The 11,954-nt window shown below is 37.5% G+C and overlaps 1 protein-coding gene across 5 annotated transcripts in view; it reads left to right on the forward strand.

Moving 5' to 3' along the window:
- The first annotated feature begins 228 nt into the window (after positions 1 to 228).
- Positions 229 to 11,954, forward strand: part of LOC127450811 (G patch domain-containing protein 8-like) — an 80,778-nt gene continuing 69,052 nt past the window's right edge. For 3 of the 5 annotated variants that reach the window (XM_051715186.1, XM_051715187.1, XM_051715184.1), the window contains exons 1-3: positions 242 to 328; positions 11,520 to 11,626; positions 11,777 to 11,835. Coding sequence is in view for 1 of the 5 variants with exons in the window: in XM_051715183.1 (XP_051571143.1) it covers positions 284 to 328 (45 nt within the window). In the remaining 4 variants the exon portion in view is untranslated. Of the gene's footprint in view, positions 329 to 11,519; positions 11,627 to 11,776; positions 11,836 to 11,954 lie in introns of all 5 variants that reach the window. The other 2 variants (XM_051715183.1, XM_051715185.1) reach the window with 2 other exon arrangements.

The raw sequence follows: 11,954 nt of genomic DNA on the forward strand, positions 1-11,954 counted from the left end.
CCCAAAAATCTCTTTTATTGATAACACGAAAGTCGTAACACTGTACCACCATTCATACACTGAATACCAGACACCACTCCACTGCAAGGATGGTTCACATCGCTTGATCCCAGACCCAAGGCGCTATATGGATGTATCTCTTAGATGATTGGGCAGCCAGCCCATCAATCAACATTAGCGCACTGCTATTGGTCCAGCGCTCATCCGCTTACTTCACTAGGCGTTTCAGTCAACAACAGAGGAATAAGTCGAAACGCAGGAGACGAGGCGAGCTGGAGAGAAAATGGCCGACAGATTCACTAGGTTCAACGAAGAACGTGATTTCCAGGTAAAATGCACAGAAGTAGCACGTATCCGAAACTAATTGGGCCAGTGTGCATTTTAGAGAAGCTTGCTTTTTACAGTTTAGCGCTTTATGTTTGGCACTCCGAGCTCGCGCTGCTGCTGTGACACTGGAGTAGAAGTGTCGTCCCAGTTTAGCATTGACAAGCTCGAGATCAGTGAGGTGTCTGTGTCGCTTTTCAGATGAACTCATACATATTTAAGGATTCAACGAAATAGCAAATGGGAGTTGAAGTTTGAGAAGCATCGTTATTTGACCCCACGTGTTTAACAGCGGTATGCTGATCATTTGGGAAGAAGTTGGACGCTGGTAGGATGACCGCAGCTGTGTCCGGCCTGGCATATGAACAAACATCTACGCACTAACGGCCACCTGACCGGCTAATACACATGCTTTGAATTTAAAATGTTCGATTTTCCTTGTGAAACTCAATGGTTGAATTTAGCAACTTAAGCTTATTTTAGTCAAAATTGTGCAGTTTGCTAGGACGTTTGTCTACATGTGAATAATGCACGCTTTGTTTGATTTGTTTATGTCTCAGACTGTGTCTCTTGTCCAGCACAAAACCACGTTTGTACTGTATTTTGCATACCTGATATGCAAGTTATGCCAGCTGATATAAAGTCTTCTTTCCTGTCAGCTTCAGCTGGGGAATTGTACTCGTTATTGTTGGAATCTGTTTATCTAACGCAGGGCAATTCAATTAAAGTTCAAGAGGTCCGATCTCTCCATTTCCTTCTATGTAAAAATTATTTTTTATCGATAATCGCCTTAAAAAAATCGCGATATCCGATTACATCGTCAACCCCCATGCCGAGAGTCGGTGAATATTTTTGCTTTATTGATATTGCTTTAAACATTTAATTCATTTATTGAAACGCGAAAAACATAAAAAACATTTCTAAATTCAAAGTGCACTTTAAAAAAAAAAAAAAAGCAATAAAGTAACGAAGTGATAGTCTTATTTATACACCTCCCCAAATCCAAACATTTACTGTCTCCAATGGCTCCATTTGCTTGCCATCACGAGCATCCGTCAACGACAACAGGTGGAAAATCGCTAATAGCCTACAGATTAAGAACTAAAGACAATCATAGATGTAAAGACAATAATAATCATAATAAATACGCCTAATAAATTCCCTAGTGTTCCCAAAATAATGCTGCCAAATTTGTGTTCTTATTGAATTTGTTTTTGCAATTTATACAGTTTATGCTGCCTAAAGAAAGTAAAATAGAACTCAATTTTAGGTTTAAGGTAAACGTGTCTTGTATTACTTTATGATTTAATCACTTTCGTCTTTGTTTCTTTAATACAAAGATCACAATGCATGCCAACCGAGTGGAAATAACGTAAACTAAACTCACAGCACCTCCTGAGATGATCGGAGATAATTTGCAGCATTCTCATAGACAACATTATTCTTGCAAACAGTTTTCAGACAAATGAAAATGAGAAAATAGGGTGAAAACTCTTTACATGCGCTTGTTCCACATGACAGGCTCCTGCTGCATGTCTCTGAACAAACAGCGCATCAGACACAAGCATTGACGGCTTTTCTTTTGTCTGGTCTTAAAAATATAATAAAGTGAGTTTCTTCAAGCGCATGTTTTTGTGACTAACAGCATTTCTTGTCTTATGTCACTCCGAGTCGTCTTACAGGTCGCCACCTGTTGTGGGTAGATGAGCAAACTACATTTCATGCAGCCTCGTCGTATTTTGCGGGTGATGGGTGGTAGTTTCGCACCCTGAGCTACTGTTTAATATATTTGCCGACTTCCCAGATCCATGGTTTTGCCTTTTCCCGATATTGTCGATCATCGTCTGTCAGTGAGTGTCTCAAATGGCATCGGGATCTTTGTAAGACATTGTCGATATCCGATAACATCGTCCTACTTCCCAGCCCTGTTTCCTTCCCAGCAAAGGTCAGGATAATAATAATAACTTAAACGGTGTCAGTAGTCAGTATGGCTATGAAACTATATATAATATATATATATATATATATACACACACACTGGCGGCCAAAAGTTTGGAATAATGTACAGATTTTGCTCTTATGGAAAGAAATTGGTACTCTTATTCACCGAAGTGGCATTCAACTGATCACAATGTATTGTCAGGACATTAATAACTTGAAAATGTACTATTACATTTTGAAAAAAATGTTCAGAACTTCTTAAACTACTTCAAAGAGTTCTCATCAAAAAATCCTCCATGTGCAGCAATGACAGCTTTGCAGATCCTTGGCATTCTAGCTGTCAGTTTGTCCAGATACTCAGGTGACATTTCACCCCACGCTTCTTGTAGCACTTGCCATAGATGTGACTGTCTTGTCGGGCACTTCTCACGCACCTTACAGTCTAGCTGATCCCACAAAAGCTCAGTGGGGTTAAGATCCATAACACTCTTTTCCAATTATCTGTTGTCCAATGTCTGTTTCTTTGCCCACTTTAACCTTTCTTTTTGTTTTTCTGTTTCAAAAGTGTCTGTTTCTTTGCAGTTCTTCCCATACGTACACTACCGTTCAAAAGTTTAGGGTCACTTACTCATTCTTTCTTTATTTTTTCACATTTTAGAATAATAGTTAAGTCATCACATCTATGGAATAATAGAAATGGAAATATGGGAATTATGTTATGACTAAAAAAAATCTTTGTCTAGATTTTGCAGAAATGAACTCTTGGCATTTTCTCAACCAACTTCTTGAGGTATCACCCTGGGATGCTTTTTAAATGGTATTGAAGGAGTACCCATCTATATGCTGGGCACTTAGTGACTGCTTTTCTTAATTATTCGGTCCAAGTCGTCCATTTCAAAAACTTCTTTTTTTTTAAAATAAAATTTTAGTTTTGTAATTAAATTAATATGTTGGCACAATTATATTTTTGTCTACAAAACTAATTTCAAACATTTAAGCATACGCCTTCAGATCAAAAGGTTTTTAAGATCATGAGAAAGTTCAGGCAAGTGACCCCAAACTTTTGAACGGTATTGTATATATATATATATATATATATATATATATATATATAAACACTGGTGGCCAAAATTTTGGAATAATGTACAGATTTTGCTCTTTTGGAAGGAAAGTGGTAATTTAATTCATCAAAGTGGCATTCAACTGATCACAAAGTACGGTCAGGACTAGAGCCCGACCAATATGGGATTTTTGAGACCGATACCGATTTTAGAGGGGGAAAATTCACCGATTACCGATATGGTGACCAATATAGCTAATTTTTGAGTTGGAATGAAAACAGACCTTTTCTATGTGGATTGTGCACCGATTTTGCACTGATGACTATGCAAAGGTACTCAGAAGGCTGTTTTCTTAAATATTTTTATCAAAGAACATTTGACATTATTATTATACATTGTCAACAAATTCTACAAATGAACACTGATAAAATAAAGAATAAATAAAAATAAAATAAGAGAATACAATAAATAGCTTAATAAACATCAGTACTGTTAGTATGTCAATTGCTGACCATTAAAAGAATCGATAAAATAAAATAAAAATCAGTACTTTGATTAGTATCAGTCAAATTATAACCATTAAAATAAAGAATAAATACAAATAAAATAAATAGCTTAATTAACATCAGTACTGTTTAGTATCAGTCAGTTGCTGACCATTTAAATAAAGAATAAATAAAAATAAAATAAATAGCTAAATAAACATCAGGGGCCGGTTGCACCAGCTATACGTACGTTACAACTTAGTCTAGTTGTGGTGTAAATGGGCACTAAGTCACAATTTACGCTCTACTAAATATTTGAGCGTTGCACCATTAAATTTAGGTAGGACGTAACCCTACGTATAAACTAAATATACACGGCAGCCTCCGACTAGGAGTAACTGATGGAATAAAAAAACAGACTTATTTAATAACATCAATGAGCTCATGTTTTGGTTGACAGGCATCAGTCCTTTCGACACATATAGATGATGTTGGAATTTACACTCGTTTACATTTACAAGAGAGAGAGAAAAAAAAATACTTTTCAGCAGCTCTTCAGCATGAAACCGATCTAACGGTGCCGTTTTTAGGGTGCGTTGCCCGGTGTCAAGTTTCAACTCATTCAAAATATATATATATATATATATATATATATATATATATATATATATATATATATATATATATATATATATATATATATATATAGGATATTAAAATGAATACATTTCTATTTTTCCAGCCTGTGTATTAGTATTTATTTATCACCCCTCATTCATTTTAGATACAGTTCCTATATATTATAATTTACACAGGGCAAATATACTATTTATTAAATCTACTTTTATTACGTAGCCTATTTTAATGTTTGGAAAACCAGACTTTTAAATATTATATTTTATAAATGCAATTACTGGAATTGTTCGGTTGAAGGGGATACCAAACTGTGAATCCTGAACAAAACAGTTTGGTGAATACATGTTTACACATTAGCTTCCACTCAGCTGACAAGGTATGAAAGTAGCTACGTGATTAGCTAGTTAGCTATAAGCTCGTTTTCATGGAGAGTTAAAGATGGACTTTATTTACTTTCCAGCATTGTGTCTCACCAACTAGGTAACAGCGAAGCATGAAGTCAACACTCACCACACACAATCCACCACCGCACTGTTGTCTGTTGAGCTGCAAAAAGATGTTCTGATGTTTACATTTCAATCTGCTACATTACTGACTGCACTGACAAACTATAGCTGGCTAACAGCAAACAGATGTGATAAACATGAGTGACATGGTTGTCAGGGACAGGGTTAACATTATATTAGTTATATAAAATGATGGGGTAATTTTTTATTAACTTTCCAGTATGTATTTCACAAACTAGTTAGCAATTTAAGGAGAAAAGATCGCTCATCCGCACCGTTTAACTCCGCCCTATCTGCAGAACCACCGTCAGTTCAGAGTCAGCTCTGTAAACAATGGAGTTGGAGCGTGCTCTGCTGGACAAACTACGCTATGACACCAATTCTAAAGCATTGTTTTCTGCATTATATGTTCTGAAAAAAAGTTTTCATATCGGCGTATATCGGTAAAATATACACCGATACGATATATCAGTGAAAGGCTAATATCGGCGGATCGATATATCGGTCGGGCACTAGTCAGGACATTACTGATGTAAAAAAACAGCCCCATCACTATTTGAAAAAATAAAACAATTTTTTATCAAATCTAGACAGGCCCCATTTCCAGCAGCCATCACTCCAACACCTTATCCTTGAGTAATCATGCTAAATTGCTAATTTGGTACTAGAAAATTACTTGCCATTATATCAAACACAGTTGAAAGCTATTTGGTTCATTAAATGAAGCTTAACATTGTCTTTGTGTTTGTTTTTGAGTTGCCACAGTGTGCAATAGACTGGCATGTCTTAAGATCAATATTAGTTCAAAAATGGCAAAAAAGAAACCGCTTTCTCTAGAAACTCGTCAGTCAATCATTGTTTTTAGGAATGAAGGCTATACAATGCTTGAAATTGCCCCCCAAAAAACTGAAGATTTCATACAAAGGTGTACATTACAGTCTTCAAAGACAAAGGACAACTGGCTCTAACAAGGACAGAAAGAGATGTGGAAGGCCCAGATGTACAACTAAACAAGAAGATAAGTACATCAGAGTCTCTAGTTTGAGAAATAGACGCCTCACATGTCCTCAGCTGACAGCTTCATTGAATTCGACCCGCTCAACACCAGTTTCATGTACAACAGTAAAGAGAAGACTCAGGGGTGCAGGCATTATGGGAAGAATTGCAAAGAAAAAGCCACTTTTGAAAAAAAAAAAAAAGAAACAACCTGTTGCCTATAACTTTCTGTAACTGCTGATCTCCTGGATTGTTCATGCACAGCAGTCTCTAGAATTTACTCTGAATGGTGCCAAAAACAAAAAACATCCAGTGAGGGGCAGTTCTGCGGATGGAAATGCCTTGTTGATGGGAGAGGTCAACAGAGAATGGCCAGACTGATTAGAACTGACAAAATCTACGGTAACTCAGATAACCACTCTTTACAATTGTGGTGAAAAGAATAGTATCTCAGAATGCTATTCTGAGATGCGAGTTGGCACTGTTTTGGCGGCATGAGGGGGACCTACACAATATTAGGCAGGTGGTTTTAATGTTGTGGCTGATTGGTGTATAGATGTAGGCTGTAGGTATAAATAGGCTGACTATGAAATAATGGAAACGTTCACAACAGCAGAGAACTCTACTAGGATAACTAGTGATTTCAAAGTTTTTTTTTTTTTTGTCTTTTATTTGCCATCCATGCCAGCGATTGGCATCTTTGATTAATTTTCGCAAAATTAGAACAAAAATCAGTTTATTATGAAAGGCTCATAACATGCTGATTAATGAAGCTAAATTTAGACGGGGGAAAAAACGTTATAGGTGCCACGTTAACTTGTCCTGTCACGAACGTGCCTTAGCTGAACCACCGCAGTCATATATCAGACAGATGAAGATAGTTTCAGTTTGCTTCATTCTTGTTTTCTGCAGTGTGTTTAGGCGAAAGATGCTAGTATCCATCTATATTGCTGCACACCGTGTCTCCGCTACTGTTGTTAAAATAACTGTGCCTGCAACTCTACTTATCAGGGTTTATGAGACACCTTATGTCTATAGCAGGGAGAGAGCGGTAACACGCGGGGAGCAGAAATTAAATGCGTTCGGCGGTAGAGAAAAATATTCATTAGTGTGGTGTGTACAGCTCTGTAGTTTTTGCAAGTTGCTCACTTAAACTGTAGAAACAGTAAGATGGGGCAACCATTGTCATGATGCCTCACGGTCCGGATGAAACCAAAAGGTCCGCTAATTGGTGACCGCTGCTCTAAAGGGTGGTTGATGCTTTAACACAGGGGTGTCAAACTCAGTTCCTGGAGGGCCGCAGCCCTACAGTGTTTAGTTCCAGCCCTGCTCCAAAATCCTTGTAATCTTCAAGCACTCCTGAAGACCTTGATTAGCTGCTTCAGGTGTGTTTAATTAGAGTTGGAGCTAAACTCTGCTGGACTGTGGCCCTCCAGGAACCGAGTTTGACACCCCTGCTTTAACACATTGTGTTTGAGAGATCCAATGTTTATTGCATTATTGTGCTCATGTCGGATCTGGCATCTTGTGACGTCTTGGTGAATGGAGTGTTTGCATGTCAGGATTTAAAACAGATGTTTGCGTGTAAAGTGTATGATGCGTGAAATGTTTGGCTGAAATTGAGGTTTTGTACAGATCTTAAATGATTAAACCATTCTGTAGTAGAAAATATGGTTCGTCTCTCTACTAGAGAAACTCCATTGTAAACGTTATTTAGCAATCTGAAGGCATCTGACATGTTGTTTTTGACTTGGAAGATGATCTGTTGTTTGTTATGAGATCTTAATATAATCCTCAATAGTTCTTCTGGGATAGTGTTCTGCTGTTCTAGTTAGAGACTGGTTTAGTCTTTCCTATACTGAGATATGTAGGAAGATGAGCCATATTGTCAAAGAAGAGTTCTGCAGCCCCCTCTAAAAGAACGGTTCCTAAAACTACCAGTTGGGCAGCACATTGAGAATTAACGAGAACAAACAGTCTTTTATTACTGTGCCCATGAGCAGTGTGAAGCCCTTAGTTTAGATTAGATTTTGCAAACAAATTGAGAGCTGTACTATGGCATTGTGTCAGGAGCTGGAGATAGATTTAACCTAAATTTATTCTTGTGCAATTTTAGAAAACTACATTTTGTAATGCTGTGAACTTTAAATGATGTTGTGTTACTGGCATGGAAATATGCAGTGTTATTATGCAGTCGTAATAAATTTACAAGTATCTAAGATAATTCATTGCACTGCCATGGCTTTATACTATGATATACAGTATGTATATATATATGTATATATATATATATATATATATATATATAATATATGTATGTATTTTTTTTTTTTTTTTTTTTTTTTTTTTTTTTTAAACAAATTCATTTTCTGGACTGCACCATTAAAGGGATAGTTCACCTAAAAATTATAATTCTCTAAATGTTTTTCACCATCATGCTATCTCAAACTCAAATGACTTTGAAGATTTTTTTTGGAAGAATAGGCTACATGAGATAATTTTGTCCATACAATGTAAGTCAGTGGGATCCATGAGCTCCGAAAAGGACATAAAGGCAGCATAACAGTAATCCATACAACTCGAGTGGTTTAGTCCATGTCTTCTGAAGCATTATGATCAAGAAACAAAGAAAAAATTCATTATTTACCAAAACAACACTCCCACCCTGTTCTCCTACGTGGTTCATAAGAGAAGCTTGTTCACATGTCCTTGTACAACCGGAAGTTCTCACATGAACATGAGGCATGGGGAGGATGGCATGAGGGGAGTAAATGATTTTTTTTTTGGAGTGGAGCTTTAATTGAACACATTGAGGCCATGTCCAGACTAGTATGTTTTCATTTGAAAACGCGTCTTTTTCTCTATGCTTTGACCTTCTGTCCACACTGAGATGGCTTATTGAAAACGCTCTCTTAAGTGGATATTTGAAAATGCTGTCTTCGCGTTGTAGTGTGGACTGAGAAAATGGACACTAGTGGTCGACCGATATATCGCCAAGGCCAGTAAATCGGCCAATATTCAGAATTGTTTTAATTATCGGCATTGGCTGATAAATTTTCCAGTTTGGCTGATTGGTCTCTTAATGCCATGAGTGTGCAGAGAATTGCCTGCTTGCATGTGAAGGAGCATCTGAGATATGTAAACGAATAGTCTCAGTTTGTTTTGTTGTTACGTGCCATTGTGTTACTTCAATAATAGACCGGTTTGCAACACAGTCTCATTTAAACGATCCGTATATCAGAGCCACGATGCGTAAAGTGTTTGCCTGTTTACTCCATCTCTCTCCTCAACAGTTCCCTGTATCTCTTAACTGTCTTGTCTAATGATAAAAAGGCAAATATCAATAAAACTTCTATCATATACTGTCTTCAAATATGCAGATATCTCATTTAAACAGATGTAATTCACGAACCTCACGAAAATCCAGCGCTCATCTAATATCTTCCTCTGTAGCATGTATTCCATCAGCCAGAATCAAAAACGGATCAAATGTTCTTCTAATAATTCACAAGTCCTGATGGTTAGTCCGTGATAATCCAAGCAGGAGATCCATGGCGTTTACACACTCAGTAGATTGTTGCTGCTCTCGCTGGATCCACACGAGCGCATGAGTGCAACTTCAAAGTAAAAGTGCTTCACATGCACTGAGTAAATGACATATTCACTGTGTATTTTATGTACAGTTTGATTTGTCTTTTATGAGAAAATGTGATTGTTAATGTGCAAATGCCATCCTGGACTGCTGTGTGTTCTGTCATTTCCTTCTTTCTAATATATTAACAATTTCTTCATGCAGAAATAAATTACTAACATTATATGACTAAGCAGAAATCAGAAGAAGCTACTATCTACCATTTAAAATACAATCTTATTTTTTTTAGAGATAATTAAATATAATAGTTTATTTTTTTTATTTTATTTTTGTAATTTGGAATTCCCAATGTGCTCTAAGTCCTTGTGGTGGCGTAGTGACTCGCCTCAATCCGGGTGACGGAGGATGTATCTTAGCTGCCTAAGGAGGCTTAACGCCATCCACTGTGGCATCCACGCACAACTCACCACGTGCCCCACCGAGAGCGAACCACATTATAGCGATCACAAGGAGGTTACCCCATGTGACTCTACCCTCCCTAGCAACCGGGCCAATTTGGTTGCTTAGGAGACCCGGCTGGAGTCCCTCAGCACGCCCTGGGATTCGAACTAGCGAACTCCAGGATTGGTAGCCAGCATCTTTACCACTGAGCTACCCAGGCCCTTATTAATATAAGTTTTGAGTAAATATAATGCTAAATAAGATTTATTCAGTTTTTAGCAATTTTATGTTCATGTTATTTACTACATTAAACTGTGTGATATATCGGCATCAGCATCAGCCATTAAAAAACCCATATTGGTCGATCACTAATGGATACATCTGAAAATGATGACATTTTTTTGTCATGTGACGCAGTCATGTGGTCCATTCAACCAAAACAATCAACATGGCGGCCTGTGTTATAGTAGTGCTGTTGTGTCTGATATTTACTTCGATAGTGTTATTAAAGATAAATGTTACTTGGAATTGGTGTCCGATGATGAAACACAAGGATAATTTCATTTTAGACCATACATGCAACAGCGAATAATAATAATTATTTTTTTTTTCACTTGCGCAGTAAGGGGATTTAAGCGTTTTCATGCGTTTCAGTGTGGACGAGCAACTTTTGGAAAATGCTTGAAAGCAGTGTGGACGGAGAGCGTTTTGAAAACGCCATTTTCAAATGTATCTGGATTAATGTAGATGTAGCCTCATTCACAACAATCTTTTCACACATATTGTAGGCTAGTGATTACTCACAGTGCAGAGGAAATGGTCCTCTTGTGATTTTATAGAAATGTTCAGAATCCAATTTAAAGACTGAACGTAGGCTAAATACTAATAGACCATCCTACAGAGGTCATGTTCAAAAATTCATAGCTTGAATTGTGTGCAGACTCCTTATGCTACCTTTTCTCCTGCAGCCTTTTTTCCTTTATTTTTTCCTTTCCTTTGTTTAAAGTTAGTTGATGCATTAATTCATATTCCTTTTCTGTTTACGTGTGGGATGTCTGTTTTTGAATCACAGTCCCTCTTGCTAGCATACCAATGTGCTGTTCTGTGTACTTTCAGCTCATAATGGAGAGCTCTGTTTTGTGTGTGTTGTATGACCTTTTTTCCTCCGGTCCGTCTTCACGTATGAGGTATGTTTCTGTAGATCTACGTCTGTCAAGTTGTGTGACAAACGTTCTGAAAGTGTGTGTCAAAGGCTTGTTTTAAGTTGAATGTTGGATAATGATGAGCTTTTTCCACTTCTGGAATGGCTTTAGTTGTTTGGAGAATTGTGCATTTGTTTATTTTTGTATATCTTGGCTAATGTGGCAGACCTGAAGAGGCTAAATAAATATGTTTCTGGAGCACTGTGTACTGCGCTGATCGGTGTTTGTGTTTGGACTAGAGAGAGAGAGTGAGAGAGACCGTTCTCCTCCCACACCTTTTCTTGTTCATGAGTGTTCTCTATACTCCTATTGTAAATCCACTTCTCTCCCCAAAGGGTCGTATGATCATTCAGAGTGGTGTGGGTTAGACTCAAGGACACACATATACAAGATTGAGCATCACATCATTACTACACAGTGTCCTGTGGATCAGTTCAACAAGGTATTCTGCAGCTTGCTCAAGGTTGAGATGTCTTTTATAGGGTGATGAAGAGGGAGACCAGCAAAAAATTGGCAGAGGATTATTTATCGGTGTGTGTGTGGTAGCTCTATGCTATGTGTTTCTCACTCCATGTTTGGTTGTATTTTCTAGCTGCAGTACTGTGGTGTGTACAGGATTGCAGAGATGAGTAGCAGAACTGGAGGAGTGAGGTCAGCTTACAGTCTAATGAATCATGTACACTGTCTGAGCAGCATGTTTTGCTTGGTTGATCTATAGCAGAAGTCCAACAAACTGTCAATCAAAATAACTGGAGCCAACAAAGAATTTC

Source organism: Myxocyprinus asiaticus, chromosome 13 (assembly GCF_019703515.2).
Source record: "Myxocyprinus asiaticus isolate MX2 ecotype Aquarium Trade chromosome 13, UBuf_Myxa_2, whole genome shotgun sequence".
NCBI classification, from domain to species: Eukaryota; Metazoa; Chordata; class Actinopteri; order Cypriniformes; family Catostomidae; genus Myxocyprinus; species Myxocyprinus asiaticus.